At 35.7% G+C, this 23,401-nt stretch overlaps 2 protein-coding genes and 1 long non-coding RNA gene across 3 annotated transcripts in view; 1 reads left to right on the top strand and 2 right to left on the bottom strand.

The window, feature by feature from the left end:
- Nucleotides 1-23,401, top strand: part of LOC136810093 (sialin-like) — an 80,034-nt gene that overhangs the window by 13,143 nt on the left and 43,490 nt on the right. Inside the window, exon 2 of the mRNA XM_067066668.1 lies at nucleotides 1,886-1,982. Coding sequence (XP_066922769.1) covers nucleotides 1,953-1,982 — 30 coding nt within the window. The 5' untranslated portion in view covers nucleotides 1,886-1,952. The remainder of the gene's footprint in view (nucleotides 1-1,885; nucleotides 1,983-23,401) is intronic.
- On the bottom strand, nucleotides 7,501-8,931 carry LOC136810104 (uncharacterized). Its single transcript, XR_010847062.1, has 2 exons — nucleotides 8,787-8,931; nucleotides 7,501-7,640 (listed from the first exon to the last, which is right to left on the bottom strand). It is a non-coding gene; the product is annotated as an uncharacterized lncRNA (long non-coding RNA).
- Nucleotides 16,621-21,578, bottom strand: LOC136810102 (uncharacterized). Its single transcript, XM_067066674.1, has 8 exons — nucleotides 21,429-21,578; nucleotides 20,442-20,795; nucleotides 19,741-19,876; nucleotides 19,340-19,497; nucleotides 18,706-18,922; nucleotides 17,802-17,905; nucleotides 17,135-17,269; nucleotides 16,621-16,849 (listed from the first exon to the last, which is right to left on the bottom strand). The coding sequence occupies exons 1-8, from the start codon at nucleotides 21,502-21,504 to the stop codon at nucleotides 16,704-16,706; spliced, it is 1,326 nt and encodes a 441-aa protein (XP_066922775.1). The 5' UTR covers nucleotides 21,505-21,578; the 3' UTR covers nucleotides 16,621-16,703.

Raw genomic sequence — 23,401 nt, 5'->3', positions numbered from 1 at the left:
CGGTCCTTACGATTTCGAGATTGCTTATTCGTCAGATTGTATGTTTTCACCCATCTCTTTAGAGCTTCAGCGTGGTGGGCAGAAAACAACCACAATCTGATCTCAGGTTACACAGGATGAAATCGAAAAACTTTTTTTACAGGGTGTCCCGAAAAAAAAGTTTCGAGTCGTACCAGTTTTATAGAAAAAAAGTTCTTGTGTGTGTTTCAGAAAAGACGGCTCGCCATACAAATCGGACGGTTTCTACATGATTTTACGATAAAAATAATTTTTTTTCTCCTTTTTTACCGATTACTAGTTCGACTTTTAAGAATAAGGAGCAATATTTATTTACCAATGTATAGCAAAAGCAATTCTTAACGCAATGATATTAAATTGATTCTTGTAAAACTGTCAGAAATCGAGTAAAATCAAGATGAAGTTATAATTTTTCGAGCTCTAGCTTTCCATATAATGGTGCAGGCATGATGCGGTTATATCAGTAGAATTGCTAGGAAATTCTGAGCAAGAAGATATAGGTACCTTTTCGTATAAGGATAGGTCTACCCAAAATATAAGCCCTAAAATTTTGCGCATAATTAGGCCTGAAACAAAAGAATTTTGTCACAACATGCTAACTATGCAAATTTTTTATAGCGACAGCAAAAGAAACCTATTCTTCTTCTAGTAAAATAAATTATTGTGTTTAGGCCCCCTTTTCTTTAGCTGTCTATCCGAAGGTAAGGGGGGGCACACCTTTCCCTGGATTTCTCCACTTACTCTTGATCCATCTCTTTAGTTGCTGAGCATCAAGCAGAGAGGCACCAAGTACTATTTTGGAAATCTTTGGTATGATCCGGCCGGGGATCAAACCCACAACCTTGCGCACCGTAGCTGGGTGCTCTACCTTCATGCTAGAGTAAAATTTAAGTTAACCTTTCCTCCATTTCTTGTAATATACTGTTCTTTGGAATAGAATAAAAGTGGCTAGGTCGTAAAAAAGATGTCACGGGACCCCAGGCTTAGCCCCCTACTATTTCTAAAAAGAGCTTAGATTTATAACAATTTTATTTTTCTCACAATCTTAATTCGAACACTTTTTTTTAAATACCCGGTTGTATCACCCTTTTTTACAAAAAAGTGCTTAGTTTTAATGGGTAATAAACTTTTTGCTTCAAATTTATTTCAAACTGTCTGCAAAGTATTGAACTGTTTTAAATTTTTCGGAAAATTTTTCTAAATTGATGTATCAAAAATTTAGACTGTTTTTCTTTGAAAAATTGGGCTGAAAAATTGGTCAGTAAATGTGTAACATTCCATAGTTTTGTTAGCTAAATCAGGCAGAAATTTATATTTTGTACGTGGTAAATATTAAAATTTACTATGGTGAGAACCCTCAACCTTTATTTTTAGCTATTTCGACAGGAAAATAGACAAAAAACATACCGTAGGATAGCTAAACTTTCTCATTCCCGGCAAAAATTTTCTATTGCCACTTCAAAACGTTAAAAGACCAACGGTGCAAAAGTAATTTCAATTTGCTAAACCGAGAAGAAGGGGTTTCGAGAGTCCTAAAACTCCATTCGCTCGAAGTGTGCACCAATTTTTATTTCATTGAAAGGCCTTCTTTAACCATTTTTTTAACTTTAATAATTTATATACTGTTGAAAAGATAATCCAGAGCACTGCACTCTTTGAGGAAAATCATTTGAAACATTTTCAAAAATAAAAGATAAAAAATGCAGGAGAAGAAAAACTTTATTTCGAATTTTTTGGAAAAAACGTTCAAACTACTATTGATTAAAAAGGGCTGGTTTTGAGCAGTTGGTATCTGTCAGATCAGGTCAGACCATAAAAATCGTCAGTCCTTCAGTCTCCTCCAGCCATTTTTATTTTCCCTTTATAGGACATAATGAACTTGACGCCAGGAAAGGTGGTTGCTCAAAAATTGTCCAGAATATAATGATATCTTAATGGCTATTAATTGCTTCCAATGCATCAAGGTATTTATATAGGGTAGTTCTTATGTTTTATTGTTCCCGTGAAATTCTGTCACTCGGTTCCGACTATTAATGATGACATCATGATATGTGATGAAAAAATGACGTCACAATAGTACAACTAATCCGAAAGGTCACTTCTCCAAGACCATTTTAACAGAATGTCAGTGAAGTGTTTATATACTAACATTTTCATAATCATTTTGCAGATCCCCTTCCCAATTCTATTGACAATAAAAAGTGCGCTGGTAGTCCGTGAATATATATTTGTTGTATAGAAGTATTAGCCAAGCATCTTACCATTATCAAAGGAGACAAAATAACCTTCTTCATATATATGATGATGGAGGGAAATTGCCCAGGAGTGGCAAATCTCCCCGGGGATGTGTTTAATTGTGCTGGGTGATATTTCTTAGAGGCAACTACTCTAAAAGGAAGGGGACAATAGTCTTTCGGGCAATCTTCCATAAGGCTAATCAAAATTTGTCTATTATGAAGTACGTATAGATACGTGATAGTAGCTAAGAAAATCTATTAATAGCTAATGATATCAAACGCCTAGATCAAGCAGACTTCCTAACAATAAATTCATTAACCCCAATTAATAAAGATTATGTCATCGTCCTGTCGTGTCCTTATCTTATCAAGTAAACAAGTAAACAAACATATTTAGTGGAAATCTCTTGTTTCCGTTGCAGTAAGTTTTCATTTCTACGTTTTTTTTATAAGAGCAAACTATATAAGAACATAAGGCTTCGATGGTCAAAATGTTAAGAACAAGTTAAGAACATTTTTAGGCTTACAACTCAAAAAGTTAAGAACATCCGAGGGCTTTTAAATTTTGGATGTTCTCATAAAAAAACTGTATTTACACATCTGTCTCACAGCCCCAACCGAACCGAACACAGCTATCGAAATCTTAATGGGGATTCTATTGTTCCCAGGTCAACAAATCCTGGATTGTTTTGAAGTGAGATTTTCTTTTCCATTCTTTGCCACGGATAGTCATGTGACTTGTGTTTTAGCCAATAGATTTTCTGGATTTCGAGGGGAAAACAAACACTGTGTTCTAACTCACTAAAATGATTTTGTTGATAAATTGTTTGTTTTTATTTCAGTATGTTCAATCTCTCCCCCCTCGTGTGACGTCATTCCGTGGGAAAGAATTGAATTTCGAATGGGGATGAAAAAAAAAAAATTTTCCAGTGGGGCTGAAATTGTAGGGTATTTCTCCAAATGGGGACAAAATTTTTGTCAAAATTTCCAGTGGGTAGGGGTCCCAACCAGGTTTGACACAGGGGTGTATTTACCCACCTTTGCGTGAAAAAGGCCTGGTAAACTCACCCTTAAACAAACTTAATCGGATCACAGATCAATTTTTCTACAAGTGCTTCACGACACCCAGCTCCAAATATTAGACTGATTCGATCCCTTATACCAGTATACAATAGCGAGGTTAAGTAAATCGTCATAATCACGACGACGGACGAAAATGTAACAGGCTAGCAAGTTTCGACCAATCATATTTTGTTTTTTGACTAGCCGGTTACAATTTTTGCCTGTCGTCGTGATTATTTTGGTATACTTAACCTCGGTAATGAAATAATACAAAAATAAGCATGAAACCAACTAAATTAGTCAGAATTTATAAAGATATTAATTACCATTACCAATATGCCTCCACAACGATATCGGTAAAATATAAATAGAATGTCAACCTAAAAAAACTGTATATAAACTACCACTAGGAACAGCTTTTAATCTTTTTCTGCCTTTCCTCTCGGTACCTACAGATCATTGACAAAAATAGCATCTCTTTTATAAGAAAAATTTTATAAGAACAATGAGGCTCAATAAAGCTAAAAATAAGAACAATCCCTGAAATTACTCAAGTTTAAGCAGCTTAGGGGTCAAAATAGTAAAAATTGGGTAAAAAGCTTAAAATAGATCAATTACACCTTATCAAAAAAGAATCTAGGATAATAAAAATTTCAGGCTCAAAATGCCAAAAAAATAAGAACAACAGATGGAGAGAGCGAACTTCTATATAAGGAATAGATAATAAAATGCTCTACGCAGCTAAGAATATAAGAAAACCTAGGAGCCTAGGAGCATGGAATGATGAGTAGGAAGGGGAGTGAGTAGGATGAGAATCTAAGAACATTTTAAGACTTTCTTCGAAAATTAGACCAACATAACCACAGTGCTGAAAATAAGAACACTTTAAGAATATTTTTAGGCTTAAAACTGAAAAAATTAATAAACTCCGAACGCTTCAAAAATGTTCTTATAAAGGAAAACGTGTATATTTTTTTCGTTCATGCTGAATCAAAATCAAGAGAGGAAATTAATTAGTTTCACAGCAGTTAATAAGCACTATACCTCCATGCTGTGAGCAAGTTGTTGTGAGATGGCCCAGCGGAGCTGTGTGCTTACTTATAGTCTTGTTAAGTTTGTTTTATAGAGATTCAAACATGTAGTTAAAGGAAAAAATAGTTCTATTCTTAGACTCTAAGGTATTTCATGTAAAATAAACAACAACAGACCCGACAGAGATAAAATTTGCTAGGAATTTGAGAAAAAATTTGCTCAAAAGTGGGGAGGCTTAAGTCTCCCCAGTCTCCCCGCTTTACCGGGCCTGAATAAATACAAATTTTGTTGAAAATGATTTTAATCAAGTCGCACAACATAAAATACAGTCATCAAAAACTTGAATAACTATTCAACCATCATTCAAACATTGTATCAGAACAATTTTATGAGAACAATGAAAAAACAAGCTAGATGCTAAATGGACCTACCTGATGATGAAAGTTAGATAGCAATGCAAGGAGAAAAATGAAAAAAAATCAGTGAGAAAACATAGCGTTTAGCGAAAATGCATAACGCAAGAAATTCATCATTGATTGATGGTAGGGGGAGAGGGAAGGGTTGTAGGGAAAAAATAAATAGAAAGTTCTGGTCGCAAAAATCAGTTTTATTGACAATTGAATCATGCTTGATAGTGCGCATTGTTATCAATAATGTTTTTGTGTGAAAAACATAGAAATATAAGGAAAAAATCCAATGAAAATCTTCAAAAACGGCGATTTCCGGAATTTTCAACCGGAAAAAAATTTTTCTCAAAAATCGAACTCGGCCATGTTTTGAGCATTGCGAATACGCATCTTCCTGCAAAAAATCAGAAAAAACTAAAAATAAAAATTCGAGAAAATGTCAAAAAACCGGTTTTTCCGGGATATTTCCGGCATTTTCGGCCGGAAAAAAATGTTTTTCGAAAATCGGGATCCGTCACATTTTAGGTATTGTCATATTGCGTCAGTGTGCAAAATTTCATAAAAAAATATAAAGTACAGCTCGAGAAATTCAAGAAATAATGTCTTTCCGGTGAAAATAGGTTGTTCCGGCAATTTTTAGAAAGTTCCGGCTTCAAAAATCAATTTTATTGAAAATTGAAACATGCTTGATGGTGGGCATTGCTATTAATAATGTTTTTGAATGAAAAAACAACCAATTATATGGAAAAAGTCCAATGAAAATCCAGAAAAACGGCGATTTCCGGCATATTTCCGGCATTTCTGGCCGGAAAAAATTTTTTCTCAAAAATTGGACTCGGCCAAGTTTTGGGCATTGCTAATACGCATTTTTGTGCAAAAAATCAGAAAAAACTAATGATGAAATCTTGAGAAAATGCCAAAAAAACGGTTTTTCCGGCATATTTCCGGCATTTTCGGCCGGAAATGATTTTTTTTCGAAAATCGGGCTCCGTCACATTTTGGCCATTGCCATTTTGCATCTTTGTGCAAAAAATCAGAAAAAACTAATGAGCCAATCTCGAGAAAAGCTGGTAACAGACGAACGAACGAACGGACGAACAGACAGAGGTTAATTCATAGGACCTCCACCGGGGCACCTCGGGTAAGTTATGGCATGTCTCAAAAACTGAAAATTACCATAATTTTTAGATCGCATTAGTCGACAGAAAATGACCAAACAAATGACTGAACATGAAGGGTACTATGATGTAGTTTCTAACCTGATGTGTAACCTAATTGTTTTTTCGATGATTTTCGCGAAAAACCGCAAAAACTGATTATTACGTAATAATCGATGACGTCATCAAAACTAAAAATTGAATTTCTCAAGAATGGTTTATCCAATTGTCTTCAAACTTTCACCAAAGATGTATCTTACTAAAGTCGATCATTTGAAAAAAAAAATTTTTCGAAATTTTCATGACGTCAGCAGAAATTAGTGAAAAACGAAAAATCCTATTATATACCCGAGACCCGGAGGTAGGTCCAAAAACTAAGAATAATGTGATAACAAAGCTCAATAAAGTACAGGATAAAAACATGTTTATTACATCTTTAGGCTCAAAATGAAAAAAAAATTAGTTTAATAAAGTTTCAAAGGTTTGTAAAGGCTCTTTGTAAGTTCGCCTTGCTTAGTCCTTTTTTCACCAAACCTAATATTCAATCAACAATAGATGTTATCGGAGTTTTTGATTTTTCTAAAAAGGCGATGCATTGTGGGATTGTTTCGGGGGTATTACAATAAAAATCTCTTAGGAATTCCTCGAGGGAATTATAGGTCTATTGAAACTCCGATAAGGTCTATTGAACAGTTTGAACATTAAAAACTCAGAAATTTACCCTAAGAATTCCCTCACCCTTGTGATATTCAATAAATTTGGGTCACTTATCCACTCAAACACATAACTAGATAAATGCCATGGGACAGAGAAAAGAACACCATTTTAAATATTAAAAATATATACTCATTAATTTGAACTCCTTTTGAAAAATCTGACCAAAATCTGACTGAAATAGACAACAATTTTCAAAAAAATGTACCGTAAGGGTCGGTTTTCACCCAAATTTACTCAAATTAGACTAAATTCTCTCTGTGCTGTAAGGGTCATATTTCAAAGTCTAAAATTTTGGTCGCACGTCATATAGTCGTTTTTGAATCGAGCACCACCCCCAGATGTTCAATATTTGATCACATTTTCATAATATTGTAAATCCATTGCAGACTAATCTATTAATCTTCCAAAAGTCCAAAAATCAAGCGGGATGGTTTTGAAGTGCAATTTTTTTACACATTGAATTTTAGACGGGAATGTAAGCAGGGTCAATTATCCAGTGGGACTGAAAATGTAGGATATCTAAATGTTTGGCCAAATATTCTAAATGGGTCGGTGGTTCACTGGGTCTGTGACACAGGGGTGTTCATAACAATCAATAAATTCAATTCACCAAACATTTTTTCCAAGTTGACTGGGGTTTCCGACCAAGATTGACAAAAAAATTTTCAGTGGAATCTGGTTGTTCATTTACTTCAATGCTCTCATTCTACAGTTGACTCTCTCTAATTCGATCTTCAAGGGACTAAAATTTTTCCTCGAATTAGAGAAAACTTTGAATTATAGAAATTATTTTACGTCACGTGGTTTTCCCCATTGAGGCAGCGGAGAATCAGTTCGATTAGGGAAAGAATCGAATAATAGAAGTTCGAATGAGCGAGAGTTCACTATTGTATTTCTCTTTTTGAAAAAATGCTTTCATAACATAATTCATTGACTGCGCAAATTCTGCAACTTTGTTTCTTCTTCGTTTTCGTTAATTTCTTCCTCTTCCAAAAGCTTGTCAGGAGTTTCTAAAAAAGAGAAATACAGTCGACGCTCTTTAATTCGATATTAAGGGGAGATTGGATTTTCAAAGTGATTATTTATAAAAAGGAGCGTATCAAGGCGTTCTATATCTAAGGCCTAGCAAACGTGAATTGAGGTCAGAATCTATAAGGGGCCTATTTTTTAAGGCGCTGCATTGACGTAAACTTAAAACATGGTAGAGCGTCGTTTATGAGGGTTTCTTGTTGACGGTGGCTTTCAATGTTATTCTTTAAAGAAGTGTATCGAATGTAGAACGTTGAATTAGAGAGCTCCAACTGTATTGAAAATAATTCTTTTACGGCGAGGCTCGAGAGTCTCTGCAACCTTTTCCTAAATGAGGTTTCTAAATGCTCGCGATAATCAAAAGGCTTTATAATAAAACTGAAAAGGAAATACATATGAATCCATATATCCTTGTGTATGATTGCAGTCCCAGTCACAACTTTCCCCCATTTCTCCACTACAATGGGCTTTTCGTGCACCTCCTGTTGAGGAAATCCAATTTTGTTCCAAGGGGGTAAGGTCTGAAATGCAGTGGAATTCCATTAGGGTAGACGAAAATCCGTCAAAAATAAGCGGAATTCCAAGGGGGTACTGATTGAAAATTTGTAAAAATTCGGAATTCCAGGGTATGATCCTAAAATTGCCTGGAACTAAAATTGCCTGGAATTCCAATGGGGTAGGTCACAAAAGGTTGGACCTCCTCCACAGGGGGTGCACGTTTTTTTTTCTGGAAAAGCCCAATCATGGTCTATATTTGAGAAAAAAAATGAAATTCCTACGAAATCTTATAACCACAAACAATTTGGAAGCGCTCTAAATTAGGTTGTAAGGGTAGAATTTTAACCTTGAGTTTTAACGCTAGACTTAAGACTAAAGATCCAAAAGTTCAAGAATGGTCCAATAGGGCTCAGATCATAGCCTGGAAGTCTCTAAACCCCTCCCGAATTGAAATACTCGAATGAATTTATCAATTAGCCTAAAAGTGACTTTCTCGCCCAAACTCGAAAAACGAGACAATAAGCTAAATTCTCAATATATTTTGACCATGATTGTTTAAGAGTTGAATATTTCACCACTTTAAGCAGGGGGTGTTAGAAGAATAGTTTTGTAAAAAAATTGCAACTTACCAGTGGCTTTTAACATTCGTTTGTTCCGATAACGTTTCAATATCACTCCCATAATCACCAGGACAACGGCTAAGGTGACGACGGAGATCAAAATGATATTTCTCTTGCTGATTGACTTTCCGTTTTCACCTAAAAATTATCACGGGATAAGCTTATGTAGATAACAAATTCGATTTAATCTATGTCATTGTTTTAATGATATGAAGATAAAGAATACTGCACACTAGTTTCGTGATGGCGACCGTAGCGCAGTGGTAGAGCATCCGGCTACGGTTCGCAAGGTTGCGGGTTCAACCTCCAACCGGGTCAAACCAAAGATTCCCAAAATGGTACTTGATACCTCTCTGCTTGATGCTCAGCAATTAAGAGAAGGATCAAGTGTAAGTGAAGCAACCTAGGGAGAAAGAGTGGCACCCTCCCCTACCTTATAGCTATCGGGTAGATAGCTATCGAAAAAGGAGCCTTTGGGTCGCCTTCTACTGCGGTCGCAGACTAGCTTATACTAGTATTGTGAACGTAGACTTTTTAGTGAACTCCCAGCTGGCACACAACGTTGTTTCAACGTTCATCTAACGTTATATGGACGTTGTGAACGTTAGATAAACGTTGAAACAACGTTGTGTGCCAGCTGGTCTTACACTTGACCAGCAATTTAAAAACACCGCTTCGGTATCCATTTCCATATCCAACAGCTCTGTATTTGATGTTGTGGGAACCACAATGTTTTGGAGCGATATTATCGAATTCCATTTTATATTCGAATATCCTTTTGGTGTCATTAATCAATCTGTTTGAAGCATTACTAAAAAAACAATATTGAAGCCATATTACGAAATAGGTCAACCTAAGGGCCAAATTTGAAAATGTGGAAATTTATGTTTATTTTTGCCAAAACTGTTTAACAGATCATTGGGCTTTGTAATGGACCAATAGTTGTTTTGAAAGTTCATATTTTGAATCTGGTTTAGGTCTACTCATAAAACCCAAGCGTAAAAAAAATCTGTCGGATGGACGCTCAAATATTGGGAAAAGATAAAGATTTTCCTTTGGTAATCACAAATTAAAACGCATTCTTATGATAAACCGTAGCATGAAGAATATATATAAGGTGCAACATCAAATTTGAATAACTTTAACTTTTTTTTATCATATTATCATGTTCGATTTGTCCATCCGACAGATTTTTGAGATAATAAAAGTTTGAGAGGAAAGGTGTTCTGTTATTTCAAGTGTTTAGGTCTTTACAGCTACGAAGAAGAGAGTGAAGACTGGCTCAAATGTCCCTCCTGTATTCAGTGGTTCCATGAATCATGTTTTTGAAAGTTTAATTTATGATGACTTCATTTATGATGGCTTAAAGCCTAGAAAAATAACTATTTATTAATCTGTCGGATGGACTTCCCCAAATCTCTTCATGCATTTTTCGAACTCCATGGAACACCTTTGATTAAAGAAATATCTTTAAAGCATCCTAAAAGTATTAATTTTTGTTATAACAACAAAAAGTCTGACTAGTTTTTATGAAGAGGGTTGAGTATGGTGAAATGTGTGCACAACTTTTTCGATGTTAATCTGTCGGATGGACAAATATTTTCATAGCACGATTATCAAAAATACAATCAATTCACATCAAAATAGTTTTAAGATATGAAAAAGCTCATAGTTATGATGATCTAGAACCATAAACGACTTACTGTAAAAGAATCTTGAAATTTCTGAAAATGTTTGTCCATCCGACATTTCCTTTCCGACAGATTTATTCCATTTCACATTTCATAGAAATTTTTCGATTAATATTTTCTTAAAGTAATTTTTCCTTTTTATTTTCAAAGATAAGTCATCAAGCAAATTAAAAAACTTGAAGTGATGATGTTTTTGCATCCAAATTCGATAGAAGAATAAATTTACTGTCGAAAATAAAAAAACTAATATTTATCGAATCCTTCCGACAGAAAAAGTATTTGATAAATTAAAAAATTTACATAACTCGAATTTCCGTTCTGTTTGCCTGAATCAAATCTTGCCTTAGGTACATTTCTTTAAGCAATAGTCAGAAGGGCTTGAGGATATACAATTTTTATTAAATAAGCCTTAAACTATCGAAAGTCCATCCGACAGAAAAACGAATTTCGTAATAGGCCCCACACCAGATTAGAATTACAACACCCGTGTGTTGAAGATCCGGTAGAACCCCCTTGAAATTTTGGCTAAAATTTACAAATCTACACCTTTTTCTTTTACGAATGAACTATATATAACACCCAACTTCTTAGGAAAATGGTCAAAAATACCCACAAAATGGTGAAAACATATTAGGAACATCTTTAGGTTTAAAACTAAAAAAGTTAAAAACATCCAAAGGCTTAAACAATTTCGGATGTTCTTATAAAAAAATCTGTAAAGACTTGCCTACCGGTTTTGTTCATTCCAAATATAGGAAAAGATAGGCGTTGGATTCCCACAAAGTGTTACCAAAACTGTTTGATTTTCATTTGCGTTTCTATCCAAAACGTATTGGTGACGAAGTTGGTGCTCGCCGCATCTTCTTATACCACCTAAAAAGTGAATATCAATTCGGAGAATTCGACAAAAAGACCGATGTATGTGTGTATATGTACGTGTACATGTGTGTAAAAGCCCGTCTTTACTACTTGTACGCGCTTCAACGCTATTGGTCAAAAGAAAAATAAAGCAACTCCATTGGCACGATCTGACGTAACGGTTGAAAAAAGTTGAAATGTGTTCAACTTTTTTTTCCAGAGGAAATTAAATTATAGCGAGATTATATATCGGAGATATTCTACGGCTACGGTTGCGGGGCTGCCCATGCGGGTCGTCCCCAAAGGCGACATGTCGTTGTCTACTTTGCTTTGTACGGGAAAAACACCAAAACACCGTATAAGCAAAGTCGACATAATGCCGTACGTCAAATATCGAACTTGCTTTCACCCGCCATTACTTGCCTTACTCGCCATTTCCCTCGCCGCTTTAGCCGTAGCCGTAGAGAATTCCAGACACATAATCTCGCTTATACATACATAGACTGGAGTCGTTTATAATCCGTGTAATACTAATAATACCAATACTAATAATAATAATACGGAATTTAGTTTGTATAAAATTGTTCCATTCATTACTTTTTGCTTTATTTCTACTATGTATAAATTAGTCGTCTAGCTTGCTAGACTAATACATACACGTATCCAGCGCGCATACATTTTTATGATGTAATCTTTTTTCTAAGCAAAAAGGATTGAAACAAGCGCGATCGCAGCACGCGCAAGTGGAGACCGGCCTTAAGAGACCAGATATTCATAACAGTTTATGACACAAAAAGATAACAAATGTAAAATATGCTCTCCGCTCTCCAACACAAATTTTGCGCCCACCTTTCAGGACCCACGCCATGAAATTGCAAGTGGGGGGAGGCAATGAATATAGAGTCTAAGGAGACGCAACCAAGGATTTTTACTTTGCAAAAAAGGCCCCGGTGGCGTGGGCCCTGTCTTTACACGCATGTCTCACACCCCCGGTCGATAACTTTTCCCAACAGCGATGATAAAAATTTATTTTTGAAATCCCAAAGTCTAAGAAGTTAATCTGATTCAATGTCCAAACCTGAATCTAAACAAACCTTGCTCCTTATTTTTGCATGCCTAAATTCCCCTCTCCTATTTCGTAAAAGTATGATTGTACAGAAGTGATAGACTAGCAAATGAGTCTGTTAATTAATCATGTCAGAGGGCGGGAACATGGCGGTGGGCGTTTGCTAGAAAAGGAGCAGCGTGGGAGAATGAGCAAAAGTTGGTGAGAGGCTGCTGATTAACTTTCAGCCCTTGCCGCCGACGGTACATTTCCCATTTCTCACATTTCCCACGCGATACCATTCCAACCCGACTGACGTGCCAGTTTACACAAGCTATACCTTTGACATCTATAGACACGTTTGCCATTACTTTTCCCAAGGGCAAGGTAGTATACATCTCACAAATTAACCTTAAGCTGTTGAAATTTGAAAACACTGCATTGACGAAAATTCCTTCATTGCGCCTAGTGTCAATATTAAAGCGCCCAACACCCTCTATTACTTGTTCCCCATATGGCCGGATGCTTAAGGGTGTTCTCACGCCCTTTCTTTCTATGTATAAATGTTTGCTCAATCGCATTTCATCCTGTGTATAGTTGAAACGGAATTCGATTTTGGCGAGTCGTTTAATTTCAAAGTCTTTGGGCGTTACTGTTTCGATTGTTAGTCCTAAAAAAAGAAGAGAAAGGAAACAGTTGATATCGGACATTGTCACCGCCTTAGCAAATTTGTGAATCCAGTTGATCTTGTATATCAACTTTATAGATAGGATTGTAAATAATAGTTGATATTGATTAGCCTCGAGATAAGTACAATTTGTACTATATTACATCAACTTTAAAGAAAAGAAACTTAAACATAAACACATAAACATAAACATAACTTGCAGAAAACTTTACGATTATTTTTCATGGGGTTCAGAGTCTGGCTCGGCTCAAATATCTATGAACGAAAGGGACATTGACAGGATATGGAAATAAAACCACGGAAACTCCTGGTTTTGAACCACTTTTTGAAATTGAGAGTTTAGTTATGATTATCCCTCAGCCTAGGGTTGAACCAAATAATCAGTGATTTATTTGCATACCTCCTTCTCACAGACCCGGTGAACCCCAAGCTCTAGTAGAAGAATTAGCCAAAATCTCGTCACCGGTAAAACCCTACAAACCCTTACCACTGTGTTTCATGTTCAAAATTAAGTGACAATTGTACTCCAAAACCATCCTCACTGGCGTTTTAAAACTGAAAATAATAGATTTTCATTCTCGCTGGTAGATGAAGTACCACAGGAGCTCTGACAGGGTTGTTTTTGTGAATGCCTAATTACCTTGCGTGGAGACAATCAAGCTAAGAGTTGTTGATGCCAAGAATGTTAGATAATGGTAGCTGTTGAACATATCTTCACTTAATTTCACATTTGAACGAAAGCCTTTCAAGAAACGTGCTATATTGAATCGCTTTGCGCTTCTTGCTTTCTTTATACGCGAAGTATGAGAGATAATTACGGTGTAGCCGGAAAAATTAATTACATAATGAAATATTAAATATCTGCGTCAAAGTGTAAAATATATCATTGCAAGGTCAAAAAGCCAAAAGATTAATGAAGTTTCTTTTCCTTTTCAATACATAATTGATTTATTTATTTCATCACTATAATTCATCTTGATTTTTTTATTGAAAAGAAACACTTCTTGGAAGATGTTTCAGTTAATTTACATTCATTGAAATAACTGTGAGCTGCAAAACACACTTCTCGAGATAAATCAGCAGCGTTCCGGGCCTCGTTTTCAAACGGGAATATTACTCGGCCAACGACATTCACACTTATAATATGTTTTCCCAAAATACTATTTTCAATTTTGATACAAAACCGCGAACGCTTGTAATTGGCTCTTCCAGAAAATACCGAGTTTATGTATGTGTGTTTTTCAGCGACGGAGACGGTAAGGTTCTAATTTGAATAGATCCTGACCAGTTGAGGACGACGGTAAATCAGCACTTTTACCGTCCTCGATTTTGCGGGGCGGAATTGCGGGTTTTCCAAATCGCTTCAGTCACTTTACCGTCCTCAAAAGTGCAAATACATAAACTCGGTAATATCCGTACATGGGGGGGGGAGGTTGGAGAATATATTGTCCGGGGGGGGGGAGCGAAAAATCTCTGTCTGGGGGTAATTTGGGTTGTCTGGGGGGGGGGGTGGGGGTCAACTGATGCTTGTCCGGGGGGGGGGGGGGTTTAAAAAACACGTTGTCCGGGGGGCCAAAAGTCACTTCACTGAAAATTGTTATATCCTCCACTCCCATATTCAATTTTTTTTCTGGAAAAGCCCAAACATTAATTACCGTATTACTTCGAATAAACGGGCCGGGCTTATATATTTTTTTTGAAGTGTAAGAGGGGTGTTTACTCGGGAAGGGGCGTTTAAAAGAAGAAGGCGTTTACTAAATAATCTTTAACCAAGGTCTTGTTCTACATTTTGCGTCTTCTTTCAGCTCAAATATGTCATTTTTAGAAGATGTAAAAATGGGTCAAAATTTGTCTGAGAACTTGGAGGAATACAATAATTAAAATATGAGCAACAAGTTTTACTCCTGATAATTATAATATTGCTACTTGTTTTAAATAAACGCCCCTTCTAGATGGAAGTGTTTATTTGAGGAGGAAGTCCTGATTAAAAGTTTTTCCTTCAAATAACTTTTTGTGTTTCAAGCCTAAAAATATTCTTAAAATGACCTTATTTTGAACATTTTGTGAGTATTTTTGTGTATTTTCCTAAGAAATTGGGCGCGTCAAAGTTTTAATATAGTTTTGAAGTTTAAATATTTTGACCACCAAAGCTATTATATTCTTATATGTTTTGTTCTTATAAAAACAACGTGTACACTTCTTTGTCATTTGTTTTGCACAGAGCCGGTACTAGATCTGGAGACAAGCTTATGTGCGTGCAACACCCAGGAGAATCGCTGTGTTCTTATAGACAACCATAGAATTCTCATTTTACTCGACTAAAGACTGCGAAATATTTATGTCTAAAATCAGGAATTTTTAAAGGAAACCAATTTTCTAAATCCTGAAACCGCCTTGTTAGAAACAATGGCATTTTAGATAATTTTGATTTTGCACGATTGACTTTAAAAACGCTTTCAAAAATCGAAGATGAGAACAAGGGTTTCTTTATCATTGTTTCAACAATTTTCTGAATAACTTTTATTTTTTTCTATTTTCCTAAATGCCAGAGCAGAGCACTACCCGATCTTCCAATCGCTCGCACCTTATCACTCACTCTACACGTTTGTTTATAAGAACATCCATAATTTTTAAAGCCTTCGGATGTTCTTAAACTTTTAGAGTTTGAAGGCTAAAAAATGTTCTTAACATGTTCTTATTTTCCCCATTTTTTGTGTATTTTTGTCAATTTTCCTAAGGAATTGGCTATTTTTGATTCTGCGAAGTCTTAAAATGTTCTTAGCTTGTTCTTAACATTTTGACCATCAAAGCCTTATGTTCTTATATGGTTGGGTGACGATGAAAAATTTTCACTTTTTACACCCTCAAAATACCCTAAAAACGTTATCTAATTGGGAAAAAAAATAGCTTTTATGATTTGATTTGGTATGTTCAAAGTTGTTCTGATGTACACAAGTATGGTCTGCAAAAAAGAGAGGGGACCCTGTGTGATTTTGATAATCCTTTCTTTTATGATTGTGTGAATACGTGAATTTTCCCTTTATTGTACAGATTCCCTAACTGAAAAATCTGAAAATTTGGGTTTGCGTGAAACTCGAGAAAAATTTGTGTCAATTCAATGCGTGAATTTAGAAAAAAAAGTCAATGCGTGAAATTTGGGTGGGAGGGGGCTCAATGTAGTTTTAATTGTATGGTTGTAATTAGGGGGTTGTGACAGTCGATTCAAAAACGACCATACGTGTGGCCCAAAAATAGGCCTTTGAAATCCGACCCTTACAGCACAGAGAAAATTTTGCTAATTTTGAGCACATTTGAGCGAAAAATCGACCCTTACGGTACATTTTCTTATTTTTGACCATTTTCAGGCAAATTATGGTCAAATTATCGAAATTTTACAGAGTGCAATTTTTCTCATCTTTGCTCATTTCGACCCTTACAGTACACTTTAAGAAGCTTGGAAAATACACCCTTAAGGGCCGTATTGTAGGTCATCTACCCCCCCCCCCCCCCCCCGGGAACAGGTCCCTTTTCATAGGTTGAAGAAATTAGGATCACTTATGATGAAGTTAAAAATCGTTTTACAAATTGTAAATTTTTGAAATATCCTTCTACAGAGATATCTTCCACATTTTGAAAATTCGCTTTCACAATAAATCGTCTATTTTGACGGCTGTCGGTTTTGTTTGATAGAAGAAGACTTCTTTGGAATCAGTTTTCTTTTCATCTTCTCGTTCTTCTTCTGTGTCTTCTTCATTCATTTGACTTTCCTTCAGTTTCTTGGCATGATTTTCTGCATAAAAAGTGGAAACAATGAAACGCTGTATACATTTGGGGTGCTGTACAAGGAAGTAAAAGCCCGAAAGGCTAGAAGTGAATCTCCTACGTAGAATTTGAAGCCACTAAATCATACCTAAGGCCTTGAGCGGTCCACTTAGTTTTTATACCAATTCTAGATTGAAAGTAAATATTTCACGTCGTCAAAAAAGTGCGTGTATTCCTAAGGCTTCACTTTTTCTTGCCTGAGAAAGGTCAAAGATTCGCTTTTACGAAGGGCTGCTTTTGTAAATTGACTAACCTTCGATATTTTTTGAACAATGTGTCCACCGACAGCTGAGCACAACGACAACGATCGCCACAACACTGACAAAACAGACGATTGCAAGTAAGATGATGCTTTTTCGACTAACAACACTTTGTCCGTTCTCTAAAACTAAAAAAAAGTAAAATTTACGCCATCATTTATCGTATAGGAGGGTTAAGCACAGGGTAGAATTCTAACACTTTTGATATTTCCCTAAGGTATCCTAAAAGATGGTTAAATTTAATAAATTCAAATTATTCAATAATTAGTTAGGGCTCAAACCGAAATTTGTGTGGCCTCTGTTATTGAAACTGTATAGGTAAGTATGTACATTTAAAGACATGCTATGAATATCTGAGAAGAATTTTAGTACACTTTTTTATAAGAACATCCATAATTTTTGACGCTTTCGGATGTTCTTAAATTTTAGAGTTTCAAGCCTAAAAATGTTCTTAACGTGTTCTTAACTTCACTATTTTATGAGTGTTTTTGCCAATTTCCCTAAGAAATCGGGTGTTTTAGAGGCCACAAAAGCCTTGAAATCCCATGTCCTTAACTTGTTCTCAATATTTTGGCCATCGAAGCCTTTTGTTCTTATATAGTATGTTCTTGTAATACTTAATAAAGTATCACTCTAATAAACTTCAAAGCATTTTCTTACCTATTTTTTTCTCATCGATTCTTTTTAAGTCTGACATTTCTCCCGTTAGGCCGTCCCATCTGATGACTTGAACTCTTGTAAACGCGACGTCGTCGAAGGAGTATCTAAATCAAGCAACATGAAACAAAATAAGACTTAACCCCTTCACAGCATAAAACTTTCCAGCACAAAAGAGTATAAAAACTATTATTCTTCATTTTTCCGTTTCCCAGGAGGGTACTAGATTTGCGAAATGACGGTTATGTCCGAGGCAAATTATCAAAAATTTTGTCCACCGTTAGAGAGACACACTCATTTTGCCCAAGTACCTCCCCCCCCGGGGGGTCATTGTCTGTCATTTTTAAGCGCATGTTATGATGCTCTGAAATGTTATCTTTTCAACGGTATTTACTTTGCTTTTAAATTTAAACATTGTGGGAGTGGTTGATAAATTGAAAGAATATGAAGAATTAGTATTATAAAACCCGGGGTGTGCTATCCTTGCCGTCCGATGGGGGTGTGCCGCTGAAGTTCAAAAAATAAACCCTACGCGGGACTCGTTTTTTTTAATGAATAGGACTGAATGGGACTGAAATGCCAAAAGTTTCTCAATTTTTTCCCATCAAATTTCCTCAAAACGGTACCCCACGAGGGACTGATTTTTCTATTTCAGTGTTTTTTTGCGACCCTACCTGGGACTCATGGAGGTGAAAAAGGTACCCTGACCAGCGGTACATCCCGTACCTTATTTTGCCCAAACACCCCGGGGTATAAAGAAGCAAAACAGAATTGATAAAAAACTGGCAACACAACCAGATTGGCTTTGTTGACATTCAAAAAGATCTAACATTTAGTATTTCTCTGCCTCTAAAGGTTTCTACTGAAATTAACAAATACACAAAAAGCTCTTCAAAATTCGACATACCTAGATGTATGGTGATTGCAGTCTTCATATTCATAAAAACCGATTGATAAATTCACCGACACTTTCAAAACTCTTTCCCACTTATCAAAAAAATAGATATTGTAACGCTCTCGACATCCTGTGTTAAAGTTAGGGAAGTTGTAAACGGTGCAGTTCTTTCCGTCGCCATGACGATTTGTTTCTTTAACAACTTCAAAATCGCCTGCATCAGGTTTATCTAAATGAAAAACATATTCAAACTTCAGCGAACTTCGCTTTACACGTTCTTTTTATAAGAACATCCAAAATTTTTGAAGCCTTCGTATATTCTCAACTTTTTGGGTTTGGTTTGGGTTGGCCAAGCTGAATTTTTAAATTTGTGCGCTTTCTTATTGAGGTTAATTCTAAAGGTACAATCTTGCTAAGGGGTGGTCCCCATACACATGCATTGTTCTCATTTTTGTCTTTAATTGTTTTCGATATTGTTCATTAATTTTGCTTGGGGAAGAGATGAATATTGACTTTATGTCAACCTTCGTCAACCGTTACGTATCTGAGCGGAATAAATGAAAATCTTTATTTTTCCTTCGACTAATAAGAAAGAAGGTCACATCCATCTTAGCTGTTTTCTCGAAAAGTAGCAACAAAAACTTACACAATACATAAACTTTAGCTGTCTTTTCCAATCTTTCATATCCAGTGGCAACGAATTTGATTTGTGTACCACAATGCATTCTACTGATGTTTTCCAGCTCCATTGCATATTTGTACATCTTCGTTTCTGAATCGATTGTTTCGCCTAAAGATGCGAGCCTGTTTGAAGAGAATTAGCTGGTGATTGTTAGTAGAGGGTCAACCCCAATGAAATATAAGCCCGAAGGGCTAGAAACGAATCTCCTTGGTAGGATTTGAAGGCTCTAAAGTCTATCTAAATTGAACGGCCTTGATTGGCCGGTGGGGTTTTTGTACAAATTCCGGATTGAAAGTAAAATTTTTCGCTGGATTTCAAAAAATATACCACTCGAAAACAAAGAAACCGCTAAATTCAATATTTACCTTGTTTCGCCGTTCCACGTGTATTTCAAATCAGGTTGTGGATTTCCACACAAAGTCACCCATATTGTTGGAGATGAACTTTCTGTAAAGATGTATCTATCTTCAAATTGCATGATGCCACAGTTTTTAACACCACCTGTGTCATTGTAGAGATAATGAGTTGGCTTAACAATCTTGTTTACACATCTGTCTTAACTGAATACAGTGCAGTCTCCAGGGAGCACAAATTTGTTCGAGTTAAAGAAATTTCGAGTTACAGAGTAATGTTTATATGACATTGTTAACTGGACTGAAGGAACGAGTTAACTTATTCGAGTTATAGAGGTTCGAGTTTAAAAGACATCAACTGCATAGAGAAGATGACTTTCACATGTCAGGATACAACCCTGTCTTAACCAAATACCAATGGGGATCGGAAATTCTTATTTTATTTGGTGGGGAGTTTAAACTCTATTTTTACCGATTAATTTCCACTATTGAAGATGAGCGTGTGTCCTCATCCAATTGGATTTATATGTTAGGGTATCTTTCCGACCAGAGACGAATCGGGGCCAATTTTTCTAGATGAGATCACAATGGATCAAAATAATCCTCTTTCTTGAAATCTGAGGCTGAAGATTATTCTCAATTTTTTCTTAAGTTTCAACAAAATTAAGTTCGTGCTCTTATAAAATTGTTCTTGTAAATAAACCTGGAATTACCGTAAATTTTTGCAAGGGAGACCACGGATTTCTTTATTTCTTTGTTCTCCAGTGTGAGAACTGTCTGGCAAATAAATTCGTATGTATCGTTGTACCGAAGGTTTGGTATCAACACATTAATTGTTGAAGGACCAAACCATATGTAAACATTATCTGCGTTTTGTATGCTTGGGTCAAACGGGAACGAAAACATATCCAAATCTGTTGTGATACCATCTTTTTTGATAGAGAAATTAACGGCATTTCGATAAAAAAATGATTTCCCATTCTTTTCGATTGTCCAAATAATCATAACTTCTTGCCCAACCTCGTAAAACGGTCCTTCAAACGGTGTGATCACTGAGATCTCGATTCCTATGGATGGATTATAGATACGAATTATACTTTCAAACATACAGAGAAAAATCGAAAGGAAAATAAGAAGGGGATAGAGAAGGAAGGGGAAGTCAGTAGATACCGTAGCCTGATCTCCCCTGCCGTCCCAGGACACAAAAAAATTTTCATTTAAAAACTCCCATCCATCAAAGCATTAGAAACCCTGAGAGAAGCCTCGATCTGAGTTCGCTAGAATCATATTACAAGGCTCCTTCCCCCCTAAGTTTATTATAAAAAATTATACAATAAACAGTAAACAACGTAGCCAGAGTGTCAGACGTGATGTATAACCTCCGTTCAACAAGTTTTCACTACACTACACGAGCGGACAGGCTAGTGTGTTTCGATCAATCACATTTCGTGTGTTCACTAGCCTAGGACATTTTCTGTTAATCGTCATCATCACTATTGGTATAATAAACCTAATTACAGTCAACTCTCTCTAATTCGAACCTACATTATTCGAATCTTTCTGTAATTCGAACTGAAATGTTGAACCTACTTTGCTGGACAGTAGGTTAAATTACTTTTTGTAATTCGAATATTTAATTCAAATAAAATTGTTAGTCCCTTGAAAATCGAATCAGAGAGAGGCTGCTGTATTTAACTAACCTTTGCTTGAAGCAGTGCAGCAGACTACCAATGCTGTCCAGAAGAAACTTAATATTGCAATAATCTTTCCAACCATTTCTCTTGCCAAAAATTCCAGTTCAATGTATTGTCTGAAAAATTTTGCGTAGAATAGTTTTCATAGAATATTCATTGCACATCTTTGAAAGCGGAAAGATTTTTCAAGCACGCAGATAAACAAACAATTTCTATGCACAAATTTGAAAGATTTATCGGTGAGTAAAGGAATATCTCTTAACACTTAAGTAAGATAAACCTATATATCACTGCCTCTAGGGAGTAAGCCGTCTCAATATCATGTTTATAAAATATTTGCAACATTTTATTTAATTACGATTTTCGACGATTTTACTTTGATTTTCATGGATTGATAATTTCAGATCCACTCAGATTCTCACATCCTAAATCTAGCCTGAACGAACATATTCATTGCACTGCCATCTTTTATGCACTTTTTCCTGATTTTCGGCGTTGGAGGATTTAATTACCTAGATTATATAATTGGTTATTTAATTTGCGTCATGATAAAATACAGCAGCCTGCTAAAAGGTTAATGGTAGTTTCATTTCCTTTAACTTTGCTAATGAGGTTCCAGCTCTTGTATTAAACTGATCTGCAGACCGAAGAACAACGGAGCATATATTCTAAAAAAAAAACTACATAAAAAAACATAAGGCTTCATCGATGACCAAAATATTCAGAATATTTTACCAAGGCTTTTCGAGTTCTAAAGTATCAATTTTTTTAAAACACTCACAAAAATGGTGAAAACAACATTTTAGGAACATCTTTTCAGAAAGTGAATAACATCCAAAAGCTCTAAAAACTTCGGATGTTCTTATTGTAAAATAAACGTGAATTATTCATATATGAACTCCCCAAATCAACTATCCCGAACTTTTTTTTTTAATTTGCTGAGTGCGCTCGAATCAAATTCCATTGAATATTGCCAAGTCTTTCCAGAGATGGCTAATATCAACAATCTTGCAGATTGCTTCTTGAAAATTTTACATTCGGTTTTCCATGCAGACGCTGTTTTAAATAAATACAGAAAATTCTCTCTAATTCGATCGAACCTAGCTACTATTCGAATACCCGCGTGGTAATTGGCGGCTATGGTCGGAAAGGTGTATTCGGTTGAGCACTCAGATTTCCCAGACCGGACCATTGCAATTGTAGAGAAGTCCCACAAGCATAAAAATTTTTATTCGACGATACTTCCCCTCATCTAGAAACTCCTCCAGACAATATCCTATTTATGATGATTTAATTCCAGTGACCTTTCTAAGAAATGTCATCAATTTTCCCGGATGTTATTTCATCTGAAAATTATAATGACATAAAGACGTGACTGATGCTAAATCAAGAGATGAAATGTGTTGTTTGCAAACCTGATGAAAAAAGAAAACCCATAGATTTCAAAGCCTCGAAGCTAGATCTGAAACGGGTGACTTGCGTGGTTTTCACATAAACCCCAGATTAAAAATAAAAAAAGTAAAAAAATATTTTGAAAAATATGTTGCGCATCAAAACAAAGAAATGGCTAGATTTAATCCGTCATTTTAAATACGGCGCAAATATTAAGATTTCACACTTTTCTTGATTGATAACGGTTAAAGATTACTTTTTAGCCCCTTCAGAGCTGTAAACTCAAAGAGAGAACTATTCTTCGGTAGTAGCCCGGGGGTCATTTATAGATTTTTGAAAAACTTGCTCGCGGTGTAATTTGGCAGACTCGATTTTTTGGCTTTGTTTATTTCGAATTACAAAAGAAGTTCGAACAAATCGTACAAGGTATTTGACCCCTTATTTTACCCCTTAACTGGCTTCTTAGGGTCTGGGAATAAATTCGAATTACAGAAATATTCAAATAATAGAGGTTTGATTAAGCGAGAGTTCATTGTATATGCATTGGGCAACCCTATACTCTTAGGTGCCAAATAAACACCCCCCCT

The sequence above is a fragment of the Clytia hemisphaerica genome, unplaced genomic scaffold (assembly GCF_902728285.1).
Source record: "Clytia hemisphaerica strain Z4C2 unplaced genomic scaffold, Clytia hemisphaerica genome assembly, whole genome shotgun sequence".
Classification (NCBI taxonomy): Eukaryota; Metazoa; Cnidaria; class Hydrozoa; order Leptothecata; family Clytiidae; genus Clytia; species Clytia hemisphaerica.
Note: the sequence above shows the minus strand (reverse complement) of the source record. Positions and strands in the feature narration are given on the sequence as shown.

What these genes read in the sequence shown, in the direction of transcription:
- LOC136810102 (XM_067066674.1), bottom strand. Translation starts at nt 21,504, where the DNA reads ATGGTTGGAAAGATTATTGCAATATTAAGTTTCTTCTGGACAGCATTG. An exon ending in CTCCCTTGCAAAAATTTACG is followed by an intron (nt 19,877 to 20,441) that starts GTAATTCCAGGT and finishes ACAATGACACAG; the next exon opens with GTGGTGTTAAAAACTGTGGC. An exon ending in AGCTAAAGTTTATGTATTGT is followed by an intron (nt 18,923 to 19,339) that starts GTAAGTTTTTGT and finishes TTTTTCATTTAG; the next exon opens with ATAAACCTGATGCAGGCGAT.